The sequence below is a fragment of the Podarcis cretensis genome (assembly GCF_951804945.1).
Source record: "Podarcis cretensis genome assembly, chromosome: 2".
Classification (NCBI taxonomy): domain Eukaryota; kingdom Metazoa; phylum Chordata; class Lepidosauria; order Squamata; family Lacertidae; genus Podarcis; species Podarcis cretensis.
Window position 1 is genome coordinate 92,974,911 of NC_137171.1, and position 25,717 is coordinate 93,000,627.

The following is a 25,717-nucleotide window of genomic DNA, read 5'->3' on the forward strand; positions in this document are numbered from 1 at the left end:
TATGGAACTTGCTGCCACAATAGTCAGTGATGGCCACCAACCTAGGTAAAGGTAAAGGGACCCCTGACCATTAGGTCCAGTCGCGGACAACTCTGGGGGTGCTCATCTCACTCTATAGGCCAAGGGAGCCGGTGTTTGTCCGCAGTCAGTTTCCGGGTCATGTGGCTAGCAAGACTAAGCTGCTTCTGCCGAACCAGAGCAGCACACAGAAACACCGTTGACCTTCCCGCCAGAGTGGTACCTATTTATCTACTTGCACTTGGCGTGCTTTCGAACTGCTAGGTTGGCAGGAGCAGGGACCAAACAATGGGAGCTCACCCCGTCGCAGGAATTGAAACCACCAACCTTCTGATCGGCAAGTCCTAGGCTCTGTGGTTTAACCCACAGCACCACCCACATCCCTAGATGATTTTAAAAGAGGGCAAGGCAAATTCAAGGAGAGTGCTATCGATACCTACTAAGCCATGCTGTCTATGCTCTGCTTCCACAGTCTTGAGTCACTAATGCCTTGGAATACCTACCAGTTGCTGGAAGCCACAGGAGGGGACCATGCTCTGCTCCTGGCTGAGGGTTTCCCACAGGCATCTGGTTGGCCACTGTGACGACATGATGCTGGACTAGATAGGCCGTGGACCTGATCCAGCAGGACTCATCTTATGCACTTAGAAAAAGAGACAACCAATGGGCAGGGTGTCCCGACAAGAGTAGGTGCTTGGTTGGTCAGAAGTCTTGGCCAAGAAAAGGCACAGTCAGGTCTGTTAAGGCAACTGGGAGACAGCCACAGTTAGAGATCTCTGAGAGGACTGTGCTGTGGACAGGACACGAAGATGGGAGCCAGTGGCTGAGAACAAGGAACCATGTCATGAGGGGTTGGCAAGGTTTCAAGAAAGCAGCTGTTCTCCATAGCAAGTTTCAGTGAGAGGTCTGACAGGAGAGAAAACCTTAGCAGGTAAAGGTAAAAGATAAAGGACCCCTGGATAGTTAAGTCCAGTCGAATTCTGAGGAAGCCAATGTTTGTCCAGCTTTCCAGGTCATGTGGCCAGCATGACTAAACTGCTTCTGGTGCAATAGGACACTGTGACGGAAGCCAGAGCACATGGAAATGCCGTTTACCTTCCCGCCATAGTGGTACCTATTTATCTACTCATGCTGGTATGCTTCCAAACTGCTAGGTTGGCAGGAGCTGGGACAGAGCAATGGGAACTCACCCTGTCATGCAGATTCGAACTGCCGACCTTACAATCAGCAAGCCCAAGAGGCTTAGCAGGCACTCTTTAATACAGTTCAACTACCCTAGAAGCAGGAGAGGCTCTTGAGGCAGAGGAAGAGGAGCATAAAGCATCTGTCCCTACTTGTGACTGACCAGGGATGCAGGAGAGGTGAATTTGGTATGGGTTAAAAAAAAAAAGGCAGGGGGCTAAAAGACTTAATAAGTTGAGGCAGACTCTTTTCATTATAAACAACTGTTACTATGTTTGCGTAACCTTGAGTAACTAAGCACTGCATACCCAAGCAATCTTACACTAATATCAAAATAGGAATAGGACATCCCCTTATGCGAATATAGTTTTGTTACTTTGATCTGTGTCTCTTGTGGGGGTATCAATCCTGCACCTGCCATTTGGGGTGCAGCAGTTAAAGGCTTCACATACCACACTGCAGGAACTATGGCAGGGGATTCCACATGTCCAGAAAGGAAGCAGCTGGAATGCTATGTCACTTGGGGTGGCAAGTGGCGGGATGAGGACCACCTTATGCCTCAAGGATGCACAATCCCAGGTTCAGCTGTTGGTGTCTCCAGGTAGGGGGTTAGGAAAGAGTCTGGCCTGAAACCCTGGAGAGCCTCTGCCAGCCACGTGTTCACAATACTGAGCTAGAGGGACCAGTTGGTCTGCCTGAGCATGAAGCAGCTTGTAATGTAGTCTAGTATATGCACTTTGAATTTGGTTCCTCTATCTTTCAACTCTCTGCACATCTCTCCCTGACCAAACTGAAGGAAAAGCAAAGCTTCTGGAAATGTTTTTTCAAAAACAAGTGTTTAAAAATGCAATTACACTTTGCTGCACCCTTTAGGAAAGATTTCAATGAAGCCACAGTGCCCTCTTGTGGGTACAAATCACATCTGTAGCACACAAAAGCAGAACAAACCAGAAGTTAGCCTTTGGGATGATTCGTACATACTCCTTCCTCTATGTGGACACTCAGTTTACGTAAGTCGGTGTCTTGCAGATGAGCGTGAGCTGTCTTCATTGCCGCCATTGTGTCTGAGCTTTCATATTGCCACCGTCTATGATCAAAGTCTCATACTTATATATACAGCCTTACTAGGTAAAATGTTTCACATTTCCAAAACTCTTATCGCTCAAGCTTTGGGTCCTCAAAATATGCCATCTCCTGCTCATTTTCCTACCTTTTAAATTACAAAGGTACTCCTTCATATGCAATTCATGAAGGACTGGCACTACCCTGTTGATTGTCAGATAGGAGAACTTGATATTCTTAATACATGGATTCCAAGCCTGTTTTAATTCCTCCTTTTTCCACCAATCTTATTTTTAAATCTAGTAATGGAGAGTTTTGACACTATGCGTAGAAGACAGGTGGCATATCTTACCTTTATATATTTTGCCATCGCGCATGGGTTTTGCAATACCCCTGATGATAATTATTGTCAAAACAAAGAGGCAAGGTTTATATCTAAATATATAAGCCAGTGGCACCCTGGTAGGGTGCCTTGAATGATGGTCAGGGGTGCTGTGGGCAACACTGGCCTGTCCCTCTTTCTTTCTTTCCTTCCCTCCCTTCTCTGATGCCCTCTCACATCTCTGCCTCCCAAAGGCTTGCACAGCTGTTTGTTGCAGCAGCTGTGGCTACAAGCTCCCCGGGCGAATGGTCCCCTGGGGCTGGTCAAAGGGTGCTGGTTGCCAGGAGCTGAGGCAGCTCAGAGACTGGGGTGACTGTGGCAGCTGCCCACAGGACTCCCAATGAGGAGAGGAGAGGAGAGGAGAGGACACTCCACAAGGGAGGGTGTTTGAAAAAGGGTGAGACGCTGCCATTTGGCAGACACAGGGTGACATAACTAGGCTTGGGTACCGCAGAAAGAATGTAGTTGGTCATGGGAGCCGGGGAATCAAAAAGGTTGAAAACCTCTGATATAAGCAGTAGGGCTGGATATTCAACAGGAGTGTGCATAAGATTCAGATGAACTCCAAAATCAAGAAACAAAGCAAAGACATTACGGATGGATTCAGGGCTTGTCCAAGCCAAAGAATATATCCAAAGTGCCCCAAACTTACTACTGGAGCACTTTCGCAATTCAGACGTTTTTAACAAACTGCAAAAACTGAAACATCTCCAGCTTGCCAGATAAGAAAGTGGGGAGATGGAAAGCTCTTTTGTGACTGACTGGCCTAGTTTCTAATCAGAAGGAATTATTTTACCAGGGCTTTCCAATCTCAGTGCTTTGGGAAGGGGATACTGAAATTATGTATCCTGTTCTTATCTGTTCTGTGCTGTTTGCTACTTCAGTTAATCGTGCTTGCTTGGAAGATGTTGAATACTGAAATCCTTCTGCCTCTGTCCTAGATGCCCACACATCCACTCCCTCATCAAATCATATTTGGACTTAGTTTCTATGACTCTAGATACCAACTGAGCAGAGCAGAAGCCTAAAGCTTCCCCCCCCACACACACACACACTCCCAATTCACCAACTCTCCTATCCTTCATCCTTTCTGAAAGTTTGCAGCTTGCTTTCCTCGAGGCACCTCTACAAGATAATCAGTTTTCATTATAAAATCATTGCCCACAAAACCATAGGAAAGGGAAGCAAATCCTTTTAGGTCTTTCCACCCCCCCATCAATTTTTAAAAGCACCTAGTACAGAAAGCCCTGGACCCATTTGCCTAATTTGGCAGGTTTCATACCTAAGAGTACTCCTATGGCATATGCTCATAAAATAAGGGTAGATGCAAGCAAACCCTTTTTAGCTACCTGAAACTGTAAATGCTTGCAGGAAAAAAACAGCTGCACCTTTTAAACTTAGCAGGATTCTCTCTCTCTCTCTCTCTCTCTCTCTCTCTCTCTCACACACACACACACACATATATATATATATATATATATATATATATATACACACACACACACACACACACACACACACACACACGAAGGAGATACTGTTCCTAGATTGCAGCAACAATGAATTTGGGTTTGGGCGTTCAAGTCACCTGGTGACAGCATAAAGCTCAATGAGACAAATATAAGACAGGTTTCTGCAGTTACATCATGACAGCGTGTCCAAAGGAGGGCCTCCAACATTTAAAGCCTGTAGAGGGTAAAAACTGGCCAGTCTTACACATTACGCAGAAAATGAAACACCCTCTTCCACAGGGCCCTCTTGTCACATATCATTTTCTGTTAAAACTCCAGAAAAGACAGGCACCACAGAATTAAGAAATAGTATTTAATACAAATTATAATGTAAAATCTGTGTTACATTTTCCAGACCATCTGATCCTTTATAAACAGTAACGCCCTCACCCTATTAAATACATTTTGTAACAATGCCGTATTAGGCTAGGAAAAAAAAACACATATTGCACATTATGGTGAGAAATTCAGTTTGGTTTTATGAATTGGCAAGTTATCCAAGCAACGCTTAAGACTTGGTCTTAACACTAATATTGCAACAGAAGAAACTGGACACATTTTGTAACAATAAAAGGTATTTTATAGGACAGTGTTGGTAATCTTCAAATATTGAAAGACTGCAAATTTCAATATTTCACTTGGAAATTTGATCTAGTCCCTTCATATCCCCATAGATAGTGCAATCTATGTCAATATCAGGTATCTGTTTGAGTGTTCACAGCACATATTAGCATCTATGAGTGGCCTCGGACACCAGTCACTAAGGACAGATACAACCTTCTCAATATGAGATTTTATCCATACCAAAACCAATCAAAATGCTAGCTGAATCACATGGGAAAGAACTATACTATTTTGACTAGAAGTACAAGTGTTTTGTAAGTGCCCTTAAGCCTTTAGAACTCTAGTAGCCTGGTTGTTGTTGTTTTTTTAAAAAAAGCAAACATCTGAAACGCATTACTTGGAAAAATAAGCCAAACTGTAAGTCACCATTTGGACACCCAACATTTTAGTAGGCACAAACTTTCCTAAGTTGAGTTACAAAACGTGCAATTTGCATCAAAGAGGCTACACATAGTCATAAGCGCCAATGTGGACATGCCGAAAAAGTTACACACCCAGTCGAACCCATTATGCAGACACATACATACCTTGTGACAGCATGCTTTGTTGACAACATGATTATAGCAGTGATAAACTTTGTTTCAGTTTGCATTTCTCATCACATCAACTGCTTATGGCCAGGATCTTTTTTCAACAACAAAAACTTTGGAAATACTCAGTTTCAAAAGCAGTTCATGACTGGGGTGGGGCCCAACTGGGCACAATAGCAAAATTCACTGTGCTAGTAAAGTACTTTGCATAAACTGCTCTAAGGTTCCAGCCAATGTTGAAGTTTTCAGCTTTTTTGCTTCACACATTCCCTCCTAAAGCACATGTTCTAATTGTGAACTGTTAACATGCTCTCCTTTGCAGGATTAGTAGATGATGCCAGCCCTGTATAACTGGTCAAAAAGCCCAATCATTTTTTTCATCTGCGCTCTCCTCGCAACTCAGGAAGTGTTGCTTGACCTGAAAAGTCAGCTACTAGGTCAAACATCATAGGCATAATTTTGGAGGAAAAAAAGAAGGCCATTAAGATCTGGTCTCACCTATAGAGGTATCATGGTTTTTATAGGATTTTAATCTTCCAGAGGATTCTGAACTGTTCGCTCTCTCTTACAAATAGCAACACTGAGAAAATAGGAAGAAAGGCTGTACAGTGAAACACAAAATCTTCTAGGCAAACATAAGCCTACTTTGAGATCCCTGAGATTCATTTGTTTGCCAAAGAGATTAAGCAAGCCCTAATTATTTATTTGATAAATATTATGTAGTATTTGAAATGTGTTTTGTGAAAGCAAACATATATTATGAACTGGATTAGGTTAGGTAGTGAAACTGGTATGTACACAATGCATGGTAAAATTTGATCCAAGATGTATTGCGCTTTTCAAAGAGGAAAATGCTGATCGATAATCATATTTCAATCTACTGTAAGAATCCTCAAGTGGGTTTAAATTATATTCCTGAAGGCAGGCAGATACTCTCTTCTACCTTCCCAGCCTTACTGGGGTGTGGAAGAAAGGCTTTGTTCATCAGAAGCAAAAGAAGGCCTCATATTATATCCATTTTGGTTGCCCCAAAGTGCTTCAAAAATGATGAATATTCTTGTCACAGGAATTAAAATGGGAATCAAAGGCCAGAACATCTTTGAGGATCAGCTTCTCTCTCTACTACTTCTGCTATATGTATATGTAAAATACATGCCCCAAGAAGGGGCAATAATCACCTGTAAATACTCAATTCACAGTAAACGTGAAAGGAGAGTGTACAACCCTCAAACACTACTTGGGATGTTAATCTTTTATATTGTAAAAGCACAATAGTTATAAATGATTTTTAAAAGGTTATTTCTTTCTGGAAAATGAACAGCTCAAGCCCTTGCCTCTGTTCTGAAAACAGCTAAGAAGGCACTAGCTCAAAAAGCTTACATATTACAACTACAAGGAATGTAAATACTTAGATTCAGGAAGATCTCCCAGAGAGGCACAAAGCAGGAGATGAATATAAACAGAATAATGTTGTGAATGTTGGTAAATCAGCAATACAAAGTATCAGATGAGTGGCTCTGTGCATTTACACCTACTAGAAGGCACCTTCTAAAAATTACTGGTTTCAGAAACTAGTAAACTCCATACACCCTTGAATGTGCAATTCTAATTAAGAACACTGTTTTCAACATCAGCCTAGATGTTAGTCCTAAACACAGTGATGCAATATCTTGGCTGATATTACAACAAACTGCATTTCAATTAGGACATTTCCAGCAAGACACCGAGTAAACCAGAACCTATGGATTTTTTCCTACCTGAGCAATAATTAATATTGTTTATTGCTAGTTAAATAATCTAATAATTAAGCTTGGTGAGAGAAATTGCACATTCCCTTTTTTCCACACACACCCCTTTTTTATAAGAAATATATATAGGTTCTCTCCAGCATTCTTATTTAGAATGCAATTAAGTGATGATACAAGATACTTGCAATCCTTTTAAAAGGTCACCTTAGTCTATCACATATTTTTCAGAAATACAAGCTTCAAAGTTTCACATGCGATAACGTAGCTTACATTAGGCAAAATATGCCACATCCGACTGTATTTCAGTGATAACAACTGGAGTCTAGCACAGGATCCTCTTTCCATCTTTAAACTGAATCCTTCATTACAATGAGTGGCTATTTAAATGCCTGCACCTGCTATAAGCTGTGTGGCTCAAGAGACTCATCTTCAGAACAAGATGCTGCCTTGCGCCTTAAGGATTACTCCATATGAAGAGATGTTCAGATCAAGCCCACCATCTGATCAATCTGTCTCATGTAAATACTCTTCAAAGGCAGCAAGTATCTCCTCTCATCTGGTACTCTGTTGCACTGCAAAACAGAAGGAGACGTTTTTTAATAGTTGGAAGTTCACAGCAGCTTGCTTTTCAGGACTGAATCTTGTACCATTTGGATGGGAGGGCATGATTCACACCACACATCGCTTGGCAACATGACAGGATCAGATACTGCTCCTAACAGACGTAAGGGAATGGGCATACTTAAATGATGAGTGTTACTCGACACATTCATATCTAAGAAAGTGTGAGAAATAGTCCTCGGTACTGAAAAGTTTGCCTTCAAAGCTATCCAAAACTCTGGCGACTTTACAGGAACAAGTAGAATATCTCTGTTAAACTGCTACATTCCGGGAACATCAGCTCACCCATTGTGATTCTTGGTCATGCACACAAAGCTCCCTTTTACCACTGGAAGGAACTGATGAGTGAACTTGGCTTTACTGCATTCAACAAAGCATCTTCTTGACTACCTGAACCAAAATGTGCCCCCCGCCCCAGAGTTCAACTGGATTCAACTGGATTCCAGGCACGTCCAACAGGTAGATCATGATCTACCGGTAGATCACTGTAGTAGATCACTGTAGTAGATCACTGGCTCCCCCTAAAGAAGCTAAACAATTTTAAAAAGCTCAACAACTTTCTTTGACCTGAACCCCCAAAAAGGGGGTAGATCACTGCCACCCCTGTGTATTCATGTGATCATGATGCAAGCAAATGAATACAGTATCTACATAGTTTCTGAAAAATTCGGAGCTAGGTCTCATGTGGTTCTAGTCACAACCATTCAAGAAGGGTGCAGAATTGTGCATTAAACAAATTCAGGCAAAGACTATGAATTATAGTGTCTAGAAGAAATTTTATGTTGTTGAGATCTCATTTCTTTCTGAACATTTGGGCTTTTAATCTGCTATTGCATCTTGACCATCGTCTAGAAAGACAAGCAACACTTATATGTATGAAACAAATATGTCTTGGAGAATACTTGGACACAGGTTGTCTGAACACTAAAGTTTGCCCCCCCAAACCTTCAGATTTAGGTCCCTGCAGGCTGGAACCTAAGATTCTAAAATGGGTTTCTGATCCTCTCCACCCCCTCAAAAGCTAATTATAAGATCATTCCTATTCAGCAAAACAGAAACTATTTACAGGAAAAATACATACTGCAATTGCCATCATAATATATCTGAGCAGCATCCATGGATATATTTGCTGAAAAAACAGGCACTCCCCCCGCCCCCAGGACACTCTATATTTACTAGTTACAAAATGCTTAGTTAACTGGGCAGAATTGCTTGCATTCCCTATTTCTGTACACAACTACTATACCCAAACTGGAACTGGTTTATATTTACATTAGAAGTAGAGTTGATTGCTCTAAGTTCATTTGGCTTTAGCTTTTCATTCTTCTTCTGTTCTTCAGGGAAAGTATCTTGCCACAGTGAAACACGAAGACGCTTATCCAGCGATACTATATGCCCCTCTGTAGTAAACATATATCTATTGCCCGATTTGTGCACTGGGTTTTCTTCATCAAAAAGCTGAAACAAGAATTTTTTATGTATCCTTAATGTTTCACATTTAGCATAATATATAACAGCAATGCAGTACCACCACGTTTGCAAAACTGACACAGATCAGGAAACAGGTTACTCTGCAGCTAGATGCCATAAAATGTATTTTGAATATGTAGGTTACCAGTATAACATATTTATTACAGACGATGCCTGCCAATGTGTTAGATACACAGATTATATTATAAAACAGTGTGTGTGTGTGTGTGTGTATAAATGTGTGTGTGTGTGTGTGTGTGTACACCCCCCCCCCCTGAATCATTATAAGCAGACCTACCACTTGTTGCTAGTTCCAGTTCTAGTGAACAAGCCTATTTTAAAACAGAAAGCCCCAAGGCTGACCATAAAGGATACCTACCAAATACAAATATTTACATGTTTCACTGAGAAAAAAGCTTTCCATCCGATCTTCTTTGGACTTCTCTATAACATGGTGCAGAGTAGCATAGCCACATCTGAAATAAATTTTTAAAAACCTCAATTATCACTAATAAGACACAAATGTTTTAAGAAATTAAGCCCAGAGAGGAATAGCTTGGTCAGTAGAGCATAATCTCAGGGTCATGGAGTCAAGCCCCACATTGGGCGAAAGATTCCTGCATTGCAGGGGGTTAGACTAGATGATCCTCATGGTCCCTTCCAACTCTACAATTCTATGATTCTAACTGTATTCCAAAAGTTACTGCTACTCTTAGCTTTCTTCTAGTTACTGCTGATGGAGCAACTCTGCTCTGTCAAGCAGCAGACCCAAGAGCAATAAGCAGATCTTGTTCTAATATCTCACAAACATTAGAACAAATATCCCACAACCATTAGCTTGTTCCTCTCCATAATTCAGGCTGGTAGTAGTAGGAGATGGCGAGAGGGTGCTGAGAAGTGTTATGGCACAGTGACAACTAAAGCCATGGGCATGCTGGGAAATATTTTCCTCGTTTAAACTCTCTTCCCCTCATTCATATGACTCCTTATGAAACTTCTCTCAGTTGTAAGAGGCAGCAGCAAACCAGTGAGTAAACCCCGCTCTGTAAGGGACTAATGCCAGACTGCTTTCTTTTCCTCTAAGACCTGCTTGTGGCCCAGAAATTCAGCAGCAACACACCAACCGAACACCTGAAAACTGCAGAGAGGCTTATAAACACCTTTGCTCCTCCCTATAACTCATGTATTTTGAATGCATTGTAAGCTGCCACCTCAAGAAACTTGGTTAGTAGGCAATATAGGGTGGCGCTTTGGGTAAAACCTCAGTGCCTAGGGCTTGCCGATCACATGGTCGGCAATTCGAATCCCCGTGGCGGGGTGTGCTCCCGTCTTTTGGTCCCAGCTCCTGCCCACCTAGCAGTTCGAAAGAACCCTTAAGTGCAAGTAGATAAATAGGGACCGCTTTATAGCGGGAAGGTAAACGGTGTTTCCGTGTGCTGCGCTGGTGCTGGCTTGCCAGAGCAGCTTCGTCACGCTGGCCACATGACCCAGAAGTGTCTCTGGACAGCGCTGCCCCCGGCCTCTTAAGTGAGATGGGCGCACAACCCCAGAGTCGGACACGACTGGCCCGTATGGGCAGGGGTACCTTTACCTTTACCTTTTATAACTCATGTATTTTGAATGCATTGTAAGCTGCCGCCTCAAGAAACTTGGTTAGTAGGCAATATAGAAGTACTACACACAAAATAAAGCAAGATTTGCAAATCCAACATAGGGGCTAACACTTGAAGCACAGGTTTTTCAAACATCCCTTGTGAGCACTGGGATCCAAGCCATAGCGTTGCTGATGTTTAAAAGCAAAGAGGTTGCTCACATGCCCGTTAGATAAGAGAATCAAAATTAATTCAATGGAAGCAAGCATATTTTATAAACTGCCACATGCAGCTCAGTTCAGAAGAAACTTCACAAGTAACTTAAAATAAAAGGTTTCATTTGTCTCTATATTTCCCAATAGCTAAGCACAAGGTGATATTAAAAGTTTAGTTTGAAAACTAACTTTGCTTTTGTGTGCTTCTCCAGACTCTGAAGAATATCCATGCCTACATGGAGATAAAATGGATTCTTTGTTGCCTAAATAAAAGGAAGGAAATAAGTGTGAAGAAATTATGCAATGCCATGTAAATAAAGGCTCAAACACTAGTAAAGCTAAATAGTTCAGCCACTAGAAAGTAAACAAACCAGATGCAAAACCATAGTTTAATCCTAGTTTGTTCTCACCAATAAGAATTTAAACAAGTTTCCAGAGTTTGGATAGAAGACCACTATGCCAACTCAAATGTTAGCATTGTGGGAGGAGGTGAGCCCCACACCCTCTACGCAAGAAAAACTAAATTACTTAACCAGTTCTTTGGATCCTGATTGCCATATCCAAACATGGAGCCAAAAATGTAAGTTAAACCAATGATTCCCTTAAATCAGTGTTTCTCAAATAGAATAGATTGAATCAGTTTGAAAATAATGAACTGTATATTGGGACCACACCTCTTAAGCAGCAGCAACAAGGATACATTCATTAAGACAATTATATATATAAAAAACCTTTAATACCTGATAAAGAAGATATGTAGATTCTACTAACTCTGGCCTTAGGGGATAAAAGAGGACATCAGGTGCCTGTAACTGCCAGTTGTACCTCTCTGGAAGAGCTCCATATCGTTTCCATATGGCATAATAAAATGCATGGAGGCAAATAGCATCTTCTACATCACCTATTAAAACCTGAGAAGCAGCAAAATTGAAAAATTGCATAAAGGTAGGACAGCTCACTGGTAATAATACAGTAACATTACCAATTTCCTTCATAGTATCGTCAGTCTCCCTGGGCCAGGAAAAGCACCAGACAATAAATCAGTTATCAGGAACGCTGCTCTAAAATTGTGTAGCAAACATTAGCTCAGCAAAAGAACTCTGACTTTTGAAACATATAAAAGCGCTATAGCTGCTTTTGGACCAGACACCACCAAGCAAATAATAAAAATAGACTGGGAAAACCTATGTATTAGGCGCATGCTGTAATGTGATGTAATGTGCAACTCCATGTAACATTCAATCAGCAGCAGTAGAAGCTGAATTGCTACATACCTTTTGCTGCAAAAGGAACATAACCAGTTTTACTGGAGCTGTCAGTGGTCAAGGAACCTTAGTATCTCCCTCACACACAAACCCTTTTGCGATTTTCTTGTGTCTACCACTACAACCCAACATCCGTTTCATCTTAAGTGCTAAGCAGCCGGCTGGCAAATCAATCCCCTGGGAATAGGCACCGGCTGTCTCACTTCCCACCCGCATGATGATGCTAACATTGCACTTCTGGAATCTGTATGGTCATACATATGCATTTTAGCTCCAGCTGTTAGAGTAGTACCCACACTTGCAAGTCAACTGCACAGTGCAAGGCAAGATCAGAACTGAATATGGGGGAGTCTTTCCTACCAGATGCTAGTTTTATAGAAAGGACCAACAAAATCTGTTTTAGGTTGGGAGGCTGAGCTCCTAATAGTTCACATTTTGCAAAGCTTTCTATACTTTCTCCATCAAACTGAAAATACCTGAAGCCCAGGGAAAAAAGCTTGAAGAGAATCAATCCATGTGTTCATCAACTGCCCACTGAACATATTTACATTAACATAGAGTGGTGGGTCCCCTTCACCTTCATTACAGGCTTCTCTCCTAAAAGGAATAAAAAGCAAGGTTTGATTCAAAACAATATGCCTTATCGTTATATGTACAAGTGGTGCACACTGAAGACAAGATTCCATTTCGCTCCTGCTTCAGCATCTCAGAAAGTGAGTTGCTTCAGCTTGGACCACCTTGACCACAACCCACTGTGGCCCAGATCCGAAGTCTCATCAAAATTTGGTCTTTGTATGACCCCTCTAACTACTACAGAGAAATCAACCAACAGCTATAACTTTTTAACAGAAATAGATAAAAATGTGTAGGCACAGTTGTTCCTTCTGAGAGATCGAAACCTGACAAACCTTAGACAAGTGCAGGATTTTTTGTGCAAGAGGATGAAGTCTTTTAAAGTCTGGGGAATAAATTTATTTTTTAAAAAAATCTTGCATGGGTCAATTTGTGTGCAAATAACTTTTAAAATGCCTTGTAAAATTTCAGAAGGACGGATGCCAGAGTTTGAGCCTTTCGGTGAATGAATAAAATGTTGTTTTCTGCTCTAAAACACTGACAGATAAAGTGAGATACATTCCCCCAAACTCCCACATCCAGTGAACACAAGCAAAACTAAGTTCTCTGTAAAGTTATTCCCTGGCTGTAAAGTTATTCCCTGGCTATTAGAGGCCTCGTCTCCCTCTACCAAACTTATATGGAGAGTTTATAACAATCATACAGTGTAGTTCACCATTATAACCCTACTTGCAGGATGGAGGGCTATGCTGAGAAAGTGTACATACAGCATACCTACAGCAGTGCATGTCAGTTTAAAGGCTTGTGAAACCTTTCAAATATGCTACAGCTTTGACTGCTCTGATGTCACCCAATCTAAGAGATTATAGCAAAAACTAAGCAGGTGGTAGCTTGGTATAAAGCTATCACTGTGTATTGTTTAAGCATGATTATAATAATGTGGTGTGGATTTAATAGAATTATTTTTTAATTGGATCATTTTTTGGATTCCCCCCCCCCTACACAAAATAGGTTAATTTGTATTGGGAAGTTTTCCAGTGTACATCAGAAAATTTTCCAGTACTTTAGAGAGTAATCTAATTAACACGTTTATTTTACTTACATTGAGGAAACAAAGCTGAACACATCTGAAACTGTGAAACTTGACTTATACTGTATTTGTAACTAGCATACATTCCTGTGAAATGGAAAATATAAGCACTGGGAAACCTTCCACCCCACATCACTGTTACTATAATGTTAGAATAGATGGCAGTATATGGAGGACAGATCCTGTCCAGAGTTCTTACAATCAATGATTTGACACAGGGAAATCAAGGAAGGGGAGCTAAGAGGAGAGAGGAGTAAAGAGGGGGAAACCATTTCAATTTTGTATACTTGAGGTTGCAACTCAAAGTGTCTGCTTATGAGTGTAACAGACTTTCACTTACGCAACAATATTTTACCTTCCACTCTGGAAGGTTGGGGGGCTCTTTGGAACAGATCTGAGTGGGGTATGGGGTATGGGGAGAGGAAGGTGATGTCCCATTGCACAAGCAGAAGTCTGCTTGTACACATCTAATTACAAGTAGGGCATGGGGATTAAGTGGTTACGCCAAAGACTGAACAACAACATGGGTTTGCAGAAGAATTTGAAGGTAGACAGTAAGTGTCAATTTAGTTTGTTGTGATAATCACAGTTTCTAAGTGTACATCAGAGGAACACATAATTATTCTTAAGGAAACTGATGTTCCATGTTCCAACCAGCCCAGACAAGTTTTACATCCTCCTGAAGATAGTAACGTAAGGAACATACCCTCGCCTTAAGTAGTTCTGAATACTCTGATAAGCATCACTGAACATCTCTAGATCTTCTTTTTCTCCAAAGAGGATGTAAGATTTCAAAAGATATTCATAGAAGGAATCTAATCCTGCTCCCAAACCACTCTGCTTTCCAACCCAGTGGCCAGTTTGAATATTCACAACATTGCCTATGAAGTAAACACAAAGACAAAGATTATCCAAGAATAGCTACAAAAATTGTTGCATTTATACACTGCTTGGCTGATAATGCTCAATGTAGTATAAAATTCCTGTATAACATGAAATAAATTACAATAAAGCGTATACAATCTCAAAAGCCAGAGGACATCAGTATAGAAGTCAAGCATTACACCCAAAACAAAAGTCTGGATGCAAAACATTCAGTATGGGAAAGCTAGATCCCTTTGCATTGTCTTTTAAAAATAAAATTGTGGCTTGGATGTTAGCGGATCTCCTTCAACAGTCTGCTAATATAAGCACTCCTAAAGGGGACTTTAAGCTTGGACTTCCCAAATCATTTCAAGAGGATTTTAGGACTGTATGTTCATTAAAGTCCAGCGGTACCTCTGGTTGTGAACGGAATCCTTTCCAGAGTCCCGTTCACAACGTGAAAAGCCCGCAACCTGAAGCGCCATATTTGCACATGTGCGCAGCACGATTTGGTGTTTGTGCACATGCGCGAAGCGCGATTTAGCGTTACTGTGAATGTGGCGAAACCCAGAAGTAACCCTCTCTGGTACTTCCGGGTTGCCGCGGGACGCAACCTGAAAAAACGTAACATGAAGCGGACATAAGATGAGGTATGACTGTATGTGAAGTACTGAAAGTACAAGGTTTTATTAAAAACAAACTCTGAGAACAGGGCTTGGAAGACCAACAACACAGTTCACAAATAATTAGTTGTACAGAATCCCATCTTCATCATCACGTGGGCACATAGCTGCATTCTACACCAGGTGACTATATTGCAGTAATCAATACCCATATTTGAGTGTTCCTATAACATTGCCGTGGTGCATTATTGCAGAGATAATCATTCACTAAATTAGGGTGGCTTCACACAGTATGCAGCTAATGTATTTTCCATTGTGTGTACATACATGCAGCAAGGATCCCAAACAATCCCATCTCCCGATTCTGTAATATGCCTATCTATGATGCACTGCTCACAAGCAAACAGGGGATGCACTAGCGTAGAAGTAAAAATTTATTCCTAATATAACGGAGGATTTTTAGGCAATTGGGCACAAAGGTCCCAGTGCGACCATACAAATGATGCTGTGGTATAAGCTATCACAACTATGCAAGTACCATCTTGCCTCCCACAACAGCTCCCCTACCTTGCTGGGGGGGAGGGATATCTGATTTAAAAAAAAATTGCCTTCCACCCATTGCAGCTTGCCTTTGCTTTGTAAGTCAATCTGTGAGGCTCACTTGAAAAGTAGTATATAAATACCTTAAATAAGTAACTTTTCGGGATTATACTACAGTTAACAAATTCTGTTAATTATGCAAGACCCATAAACCTATTATGCACCTAATAGTCCAGTGTCATTGCTCCTTAGACTCCAGAGTGCTTTCACAGCTCGGCGGGCAACCCATTCAAAAGTGGAATCGCCCAGAAGCCTGCTAAGAATTCCAAATTCCACCAATAAGGATCCAGCTCCTGCAGTGCAGGTCTCATTGTTGCTGCCAGAAGGAACTCCTGTTCTTAAGTTTACCTACACAAAGATAAGAAGGTTTAAATGTACATTTCTTGAAAAGCAAGCAGCAATAAGGATCCAGCTCCTGCAGTGCAGGTCTCACTGTTGCCCCCAGAAGGAATTCCTGTTCTTAAGTTTACCTATACAAAGATAAGAAGGCTCAAATGTTCATTTCTTGAAAAGCAAGCAGTTACATTTCTGTCTTTTGCTTCCTTCATTTCTACCACCTTGATAATCAAAGACAAATATAAAGTGACTTGTGTGTTTCATCAGTGTTCTGTCATGAGGTTGCATCATATTCCACAGGGAATCTGTCTTAAAGGAGTATCCAGATTAACATTTGGCATGTAAATACCCAGCCATCAAAAGACCAAGTCAGACACTGCAAAATATTCAACATGGAACAGCTCCAGGAACACAGTCATGATGAGGAACCAACAGTTGACCTAGGGCATCCATTAAAGCAGTTGATTTTGACAGCAAATTTTTAAAGTGAGGGCAAAGATATTTTCTGCTGTCAGGCTGTATGTTTTAACATGAGAAAGCAAGGCCTGTAAGCACAGATGTGCTGAGAAAGGCATTACTTCCTCCACAAAGCTGCTATACGTGGATGATATTCCAATCACCTTGATAATCAAAGACAAATATAAAGTGACTTGTGTGTTTCATCAGTGTTCTGTCATGAGGTTGCATCATATTCCACAGGGAATCTGTCTTAAAGGAGTATCCAGATTAACATTTGGCATGTAAATACCCAGCCATCAAAAGACCAAGTCAGACACTGCAAAATATTCAACATGGAACAGCTCCAGGAACACAGTCATGATGAGGAACCAACAGTTGACCTAGGGCATCCATTAAAGCAGTTGATTTTGACAGCAAATTTTTAAAGTGAGGGCAAAGATATTTTCTGCTGTCAGGCTGTATGTTTTAACATGAGAAAGCAAGGCCTGTAAGCACAGATGTGCTGAGAAAGGCATTACTTCCTCCACAAAGCTGCTATACGTGGATGATATTCCAATCTAGTTTTTCAAAATGCGAGCCTTACGTTTAATATTTAAGACCCATCTAGCCCCAGCAAGTGAAAGTAGAATGAAGTATTAAAGAAGGTTCCATGAAAACCGTTCTTCATGGCACACTTACCCGAGGATATGGAATTCCTGTTTTGGTGTTCTCAAAAGCAGGTAACAGTCTTACAGCCAGGTCATGAGCCATATGCAAGAGCTCATTATCATAGCCCTTAATAGTCATATCCCCAAAAGGCTGCTTGGCATCTGTTATGATGATATGGGCTGAAAGCAAGCTTCCCAAAACCCTGTAAGAGATAGTTTTAAAAGAGACAATATATAATTTGCTACATTATGTGTAATGTACAGCATATCAGTTATCAAAGTTAGGTTCAAGCTGAAGATCAAACAGAACATTAGCTTATATCAGGAGTGGGGAACATTTTTCAGTCTAAGCGCTGCAACTCTCCTGGGCAACGTTCCAATCACCTCCATCCATGGAAGCAAGGGTCATCATGAGAATTCAAGGACACATACTAGTCAGGCAAAAAGCACCTGGGGTGCAAAGCAGGGCCACTGAGGGATGTGGCCTGGGGAAAGGGGTGAAGGAAGTTCCATGGGCAAAGAGAGGTCTGGCTGAGAGAGACATTTAGGCCTTGGGCCCAAACCACACTCTATACTCTTCGACTGAAAGATCAACATGTAAGACGCAGAGCATCTTAATCTGCTTCTTGAGCTATTTCACATCAGTTTTGTCTACCAGCACAGAATTCAGAAAAATCTGCTGTCATTTACTTGCCATGTTTCCTACTATCACAATGTCTTAATACCAATTTTGTCATGTCCAAAAACAATATAAATGGTTTTATGTTTATTCTGTACACCATCCCATACTTGGCAATATTATGAGCTTGCATGTCCTGAGCAAGGACACATCTGTGATTGTAGTCTCAGCTAACAAGGAAATACCAAGTAAAGTAAAGTTGAATTAATTAATTTAAGTGCAGGACCTAAATTGAGCTTTCAGCATGTAGTTAGCCTCTAAAAAGGCTCTGAAAATTACTAACACTGAAAATTCCAAGCCAGGATGCAAATCACTGTGATAGGTTTATATATCTCCACTAATCTATAAACTTGCTGTTTCTCAATTATTATTTTTTCAAAACCCTCAATAGAAAGTCCTCTTAAGTAAAAAAAAATCAAATCACTAGAACAGATTACAAACCTTTGCTCTATCTTTCTTATAAAGAAGCCAATGCCAAAATGCTGGCAATTTGCTTAGCTGCAAGAGGCAAAATAGATATATCATGACTCAAATGCATTGGCACATTCTTTTTATTTAACTAAACATAAGTAAACAAAAGGCAAAGCACAAAAAGGCAAGACTTGACAACCTTTAAGCAATGAAGTAGTCACAACTGAGGGGTATGGAACGAAAAAGGTATGTTAAGTTCAGTGCTTAATTTCAATTCTGCCAGTTATAAGTAACATACATTTCTTGCTTTTGAGTATCTGAATGTGGTTAAAATTGCAGGTGTTGGAAACAGAGTTGAATGTGGCAACTCTGTTCTCTGTTCTCGAAGCACAGTGGAGTTCTATAACAAAATTAACTGACAAACTGAGGAGTACATGCATTGGTACTTCTGCACACAGCATGCAGTAAAACGACTAATAAGCAGGACTTTTTTTCCGGGGGAACTTGCCAGAACTGAGTTCCGGCACCTCTCAGGTGGACATCCTTGCCATTCTAAGAGAACGAGTGAGGCGTTCATGGTGAGTTCTGGCATCTCTTTTTCTAGAAAAATTGTTGTTTAGTCATGTCCAACTCTTCATGACCCCATGGACCAGAGCACGCCAGGCACTCCCTGTCTTCCACTGCCTCCCGCAGCTCGGTCAAAGAAAAATAGCACTGCTAATAAGGGCAGTCACCAAGATGCAAAGCAGCACCCCAACTTGTAGTGTCTTTTTTTAAAAGAAAAATGAGAGTGCAAAAAGAGGATGTTGTAGGGAGGGAGGTACTGTTGCATGCTCCATTCATACAGAACAGCAGCATGATCCATTTGTACTGTACAGCAAAAAGTTTCGTAACTCTCTGTAGTAGATGATTACAGTTTTACTAAGCACTTTGCTCCTAAGGAACTTCATGTGGGTCCTCCTCTGCTTTGACTTCAGGGGTAAGGACAAAAAATATTGCTAGGCATTTAATATTAAGAGGGCTAAAATTATTGTCAGTTCCCTGCTGGTGTTTGTTTATAATAAAAAGTGGGGCCTCTTTAACCCTCCATTTTGCTTTAGTGACTTTCTTCTAGAACTCAAAATTACCAATTTATTACACTGTGTTTGAGACAACAAGCAAGCATAAATTAACTGTCTTCTGAAAATGTGATAAATTTAGTTAGTGCTCACATACAATGCTCTCAGATTTCAAGTGGCAACCTACCTAATTGTTGCTTCAAAAACTTGGACGGTTGAATCTGTGTCAAACGATACTGTGTCTATGACTAGTTTCACTGCTTTCTGGAACTCTGAAGAATTTCCCATTACCTTTAAGGCAAAACATAATTATCAGATTAAATAATCACAAGTTTTTGTACTAGCTGTTTAAAATGTTTAAAAACAAAAATTAAATATCAGGCATTACTATAAATCGTAGAAATTTCCATTGTCACATTTCCTAAATCCCAATAATATTTCAGGACCTCAAAAGGTACCGTCCTAAAAACAACAAAGTATTAGAACACAAAGCACCATAATTTAAGTGTGATGGTTTACTAAGGTGTATGATTTATGCAAAAAAAAAACCCAACTACAACAAAACTATGCCCTATACAAAGTTTCAAAGTATAAGAAAACAACTTACAGGGTTAAATGTGTAACTGCCTAAACAACACCATGTAAAGAAGCTATAGTGATTTGTCCAAGCTAAAAGCAGGCTCTAACACTAATACAAATGGCGATAGAGTTAAAATAATCAGAATGCAATGGCACTGGGGTAATTCCACCAGGAAGAAAATGATACAAAAGTCTACTGTGGCATGGATCTTAATAACATTCAATAATTAGGGTGGTTATAAAAAATATCAGATATGTTGAATCGAGCTTGCTTTTAAAAAAAACCCTTCCTCAGTTAAGAAAACTACCTTGGCAGCAAGACATTCAATTGCAACTGCTTACAATTGACTCCACTCCCCTCCATAGAGTCTACTGGCACATATAATCAAATCTCTCACTGCTTGTGACTATCACCAAAGCCAGACATGAACTGAAGCTAATAGATCCCTTTCCCCTGAATAAGGGAGTTCCATTTCCAGCAGAAGAGAACTCAGGAAAGGAGAGTTATCTAAGGGGAAGATGTTGGCACCTGTCTGTCTTGAGAAACAATGGAGTGCACCTCCTGAGGTGAAATCAAACTCCTGTGTTAACAGCAAGGAGGTGACCTCCCCAGGGCGCAAGCCTGGGCAGTGTGTATGGAGGTCCTGGGATGCCTACAAAACAAGATCTCCTTCTCGGCCTCACTGATGTGGTCCAAAGAAAGCAGAGCAATACATCTGGCACCAGCCTGGCTGCAGGAGTTGCCAGAAGGAGGTGTACGAGGCACCATCCAACCATCTTAGGCACTCCACTCCGGATTTGAATAGTATGGTTCTTTGCCCAGAAGACATGTGTGTTAACCAAGGCAAGGAAGGAAAACAAGAGGTGCATGTGTGGGGTTGTAACTACTTTTGATCATTTGTTTCTTTTTTCAGTAATTAGAAAACATTTTAAACTCACTGCTAGGGTATCCAATGCATCAATCAGAGTAAGCGAGTAGTTTCCCAGGACATCATTGATATTCAGATTTGAACTGAAATAAAGTCAGTTAGAAGTTAGTTCTATCAGATTTTTAAAAAGTTAGTTCAAGAATGTAGTCTATAAATCTTGTAGCCCGATACTAAGCTTGATTATCTGGATGAGAGTCCTAAAGAATTTAATGGGATGTGTTCCCAGCTAAGTACCCAAAGAATTGCAGCCTTGGCCCCATAACATAGATGCAGTATTAGCACACTCCTACAGTAAATCAGTCTACTGCCATGTTATACTTTTAATTCAGTCATATGCAATTTCTTTCACAGTAAGGCAAAGATGCAACCTTGGATCTCGAACGTCTTGGTTCCTGAACAAATCAGCTCCCAAATGATCAAAACCCGGAAGTGAGTGTTCCGGTTTTCAAACGATTTTTGGAAGCCGAATGTCCGACGGGACTTCTGCTGCTTCTGATTGGCTGCAGGAGCTTCCTGCAGCCAATCAGAAGCCGCGTTTTGGTTTTCAAACATTTTGGAAGTCGAACGGACTTCTGGAACAGATTCCATTTGACTTCCAAGGTACGACTGTAATAGGACACATAGGCTACCAAAGTCAGAAATAGGATATAAGTGAACTACGGTAGGCCTAGGTATTTTGACTTGATGGATTGGGCACATCTGAAATTAAAGTGACATAAATATCTAGAAGATATATTACTGTCTGTATAACCGAGTGAATAAACGTATACAAGTCCAAACTGGGAGATGCAACTTCAGATACTTGTTGAACTATGAGCAAATTAGAACATCATCAGAAAATTGTTCATTCTTTTTCTAAATTAAATTAAAAATAATTCTTGTTATAAGGCTTGATACAAAAAGCAGGACAGGATTATTGTGCCACATCTTCTCACTCAGCACTCTGCTGTTTAAAACAAAACAAAAACTGGTGCTCTCCAGATGTTGCAGAATACAAGTCCCATAACCTTTTGTCATGCTGTCTGCTGCTGAGAAAAAGTTGCTGTCAAAAATAGCTAGAGGGCACCAGGTTGTTGAAGGGTGGATTAGGGTATATATACTCAGGATCAAAACACAATTGCTTATTTCTTCAGACACACAATCAATAACAAGGCTGTAAAAGGGTGTGTTTTTCCTTCTTTCAAAGTGTATGTAGGGATTAGGATGGGATCCAAAGAAAGTACAAATACATACACTTAGAGCTTAGCATGCTGTTTTTGCTACAGTGACCACTGAAGTGAGGAAGCCACTCTTCAATTTAAGTTACCTTGTCTCCTTGTGAGAACTATTTAATCAAAACAGCAAGTAAGCTCTCTCATCATTCTTTTTTAAGAACTTTTCTCTATTCTTCAACCCAGTCTTATAGTCTTAACTAGGTCCCAAAATGTGGCAGAAATGCATGATTTTCTAAAAGTAACTTGAAATATCCATACAATTGCTCAAATCTGAGGCTGTTATACAAACATCTGCGTGCCAGTTAAGTCTCAAAGTCAGAAAAGGAAGTAGCTCAAAACTCGTAGACAAGAAACACAGAAGCTGCTTGCAATGAAAACAGATTTTACAAAGCAAGAATAGCTAGGAACACGAATACAGCCATGATATAGACTATTTTGACAAACGTAGGCAGCTATGTTTATAAATACAACATTTAAGCTTCCTTCCCTTTTTCAAGAACTGGAATAAAGTTACCAATGTAACCTTCAAATTACTGAATTCAGTCTACAACCAGCGTTCAACACTTCAAGATATTTTAAAGTTTTGAGTTGATACTTATATTTTGAAAATATGTTGATTTGTCTTAGGAAATAAAGAGAGAGAGAGAGAGAACAGATGTCTTGGAGAAGAGATGTCTTTCTCCAAGAACACAGTGTTCTTTGGACCCAAAGTACCATTCAAAATTGAACAAGATGGCAAAGGTTGACAACATCAGCTTGTTCATTATGAAAGCTTTAAGATTTACTCTGTTTCTCAACCCTGACAAAAACTACCCTAAAAGCACTTTCTAAGCATAAAATTGGATTTTCCTTACTGGTGCATCTGTTGAGAAATAGCCACACAGGCAATTATAAATATAATCTGGAAAGACAGAATGGGTGAAGTCCACACAGTATTATATAACTTTATATGAAATAAAATTTTAAGCTCAAATTGCTCTGCTAGCACAGGCCTATTTGTTCAAGTGATACATAGCAAAGAGCCAAAATTAAATCCCCAAATAATGTTTAGGCTAGGTCTAATTGATTTTCCCATGTGCTTCACATATGTAACTGTGATCCTGATCAAATTCCAGAATATCAAGCTCACATTGATTCCATCTTTGTGTAAGTACCTGTCTTACTTAATTTAGGATGTTGGGCAGAAGGCTATATTTATAGTGTAGCTTTTATATAAAATTTAATCCAAATCTTTAGCAGCAAAGTTAGTCTTTGCAAACAAGGGAAACCCCACTGTCGACTGCGTCCCCCTCCCAGGAGGAATGAAGCAATGCTCATGCAATTTTTGAAGCACTCTACGATTTTTAAGACTGCAAACAACATGTAAGATGGCATCACTGGGTGCAACATAGTTGGGTCTGACACTTCTGTAAGAATAAGATTTGATAAAAGAAACTAGAGGAAACCAATAGCTGTCACACTCCAACCGTCACCTTTGCACTTTGGAAAGAGTACACATATGCAGTCACTACATAGCTCTTGTGACTGTTCAGTTTTATTGTTTCTGAAAGACTGCTTTTCCTATCCGCAGCCGTAACTTTACTGCCAGTTTCACTTCTCCTAAATCCGACCCTTCCCATCTCAAAAACAAGCTCCATGTTTTCACTTAAACTCTGCTTCCCCACCCATTTTTATGTGCAGGGACCATTCAACACTGTTGTTGTTGGTTTTCCCTTTAGCACTGCAACTGGAGTTAGCATCAATACATTCCTACCTTTGGGTTCCCAGACCAACCTAGGGTTCTTACACTCGCAGTAGTTACAGTCATAGCTCCACATCGATACAAGACGGCTGGGGCAAGAACAGGGCAGGATTTAGGTTTGATGAGGCCCTAAGCTACTGAAGGTAATGAGGCCCTTTATATGTCCAGCTGTCCTTTGTCAAGACCCATTACTTGCATCATAGGAGTCTACACAACACAAAACTCTATTGCTGTATGTAGGTTTTATTTTATTTTTTTTCTTATACTGTATTTTGCAAATGTACATCCATATTGTTTTTCCTTTAAATTTTTTGGTGGCCCCCAAGAGAGTGGGGCCCTAAGCTATAGCTTGTTTAGCTTATATGTAAATCCGGCACTGGGCAAGAAATGGGAACACATACTAATACCTATACTGTATGATGCCTAAACCACAGAGGTGGTAGTTGCTATCTGCTTCAAATGGTCTCCCTTTCAACTTGCTCCCAAGGGCCTATGGCAGCATATCCCATAACCTGTTCCCTCCACCCCCACCCCAAAAGAAAATACTCTTTGAAAGGTGATTCAAAGTCTCCCTGCTTTAAGTCCCTAAGTTGCTCCACTCTTACTTTCTCGTCGAGTTCAAGTTCACCCGCTGAAACAGATGGGTCAAGGTTTTCACACCCACCCACCGAAAACTCTCAAGTCCTCTTTTCCCCTCTTAACTCCATTCTTTTGCCAACAGCCCAGGGAGACCACGTCCAATTCCCTCTCCCTGCCCGATCTCCAAATTCTCTTTTATCTTTCTCTCACCCCCTCGAAGCAAGCAGGAGGGCCTACGGCCTGGACTGCGGTGCCCCTGAGCACGAGCAGAGCGCGCACCCCACCCAGACCGTGGGACGGGAGTCGCGGGGGGCAGAGGAGGGCGGGGCTCCGAGCCCCGGAAAAAAAGAGTCTCCCTCGCGAAGGCTACTCACGGGTCGGCTCGGTCGGGCCCCCTCCCGCTGCACTCGATGGGGTTCAGCTCGTCCTGGGGGAAAGCGTGCGCCATGTAGTTGTCGTAGCCGAAGGCGAACATGCCCCGGGCGGCGTCGCGGAGCTGGGCGCGGAGCTGCGGAGGGAAGGCGCGGCTGTAGCGCTGCTCGTACTCGTCGCCGCCGCCGCCAACACCGACGACCCTCCTGGGGGGCGACGACGAGGAGGAGGAGGAGGCGGCGGCGCCGCTACCGGCTCCCCAGGCCTTGCCCAAGAAGGAGGCCCAGTGCGGGGCGACCAAGCCGGCGTCGAAGCAGCGCGCGTCCGAGAGCGGGGAGGCTCCGGCTCCGCCACTGCTGCCGCCGCCGCCGCCGCCTCCCTCCGGCGGGCTGCAGGAGAGGCCCCGCAGGCGCTGGTGGTAGAAGCCCAGGCTGGGCCCCGCCAGCCACAAGAGCGCGTGCCCGGCCAGCTTCAGCGCCACCAGCGCCAGGACCAGCGACCGCCATTGCATGGTCGGAGCCGTCAGCAGCGGCGGCGGCGGCGGCGGTAGCACCACGGCGGCCACCGCGCGCCCCTTTCACGCGCATACTTCAAGCGGAAGCTCCGCGCCTGTCGGAGGAGGGGACCGCGGAGGGGGGAAGCGCCCGGCCTCCCCGCCCCTCAGACTCCTCCTCCTCCTTCCCACGTATCCTTGGCAGAAACAATAACACGTCTCCTTTAAGGGCCGGCTGGTGTGAAGAGCA

At 41.7% G+C, this 25,717-nt stretch overlaps 1 protein-coding gene across 2 annotated transcripts; it reads right to left on the minus strand.

Annotated features, from left to right (window-relative positions):
• Positions 1-4,454: 4,454 nt before the first annotated feature.
• EDEM1 (ER degradation enhancing alpha-mannosidase like protein 1) lies at positions 4,455-25,717 on the minus strand. 2 transcript variants are annotated; one of them, XM_079965799.1, is made up of 12 exons: positions 24,977-25,713; positions 21,079-21,151; positions 19,748-19,851; positions 17,444-17,615; positions 16,135-16,318; positions 14,590-14,764; positions 12,697-12,817; positions 11,696-11,866; positions 11,145-11,218; positions 9,528-9,624; positions 8,951-9,136; positions 4,455-7,629 (listed from the first exon to the last, which is right to left on the minus strand). In XM_079965799.1, exons 1-12 carry the CDS (start codon positions 25,483-25,485, stop codon positions 7,540-7,542), a joined length of 1,956 nt encoding a protein of 651 aa, XP_079821925.1. In that variant the 5' UTR covers positions 25,486-25,713; the 3' UTR covers positions 4,455-7,539. The 2 variants fall into 2 exon arrangements, with proteins under 2 accessions (XP_079821925.1, XP_079821926.1); XM_079965800.1 differs by lacking the exon at positions 4,455-7,629 and having other exon boundaries at positions 9,001-9,136; positions 9,545-9,624; positions 24,977-25,717.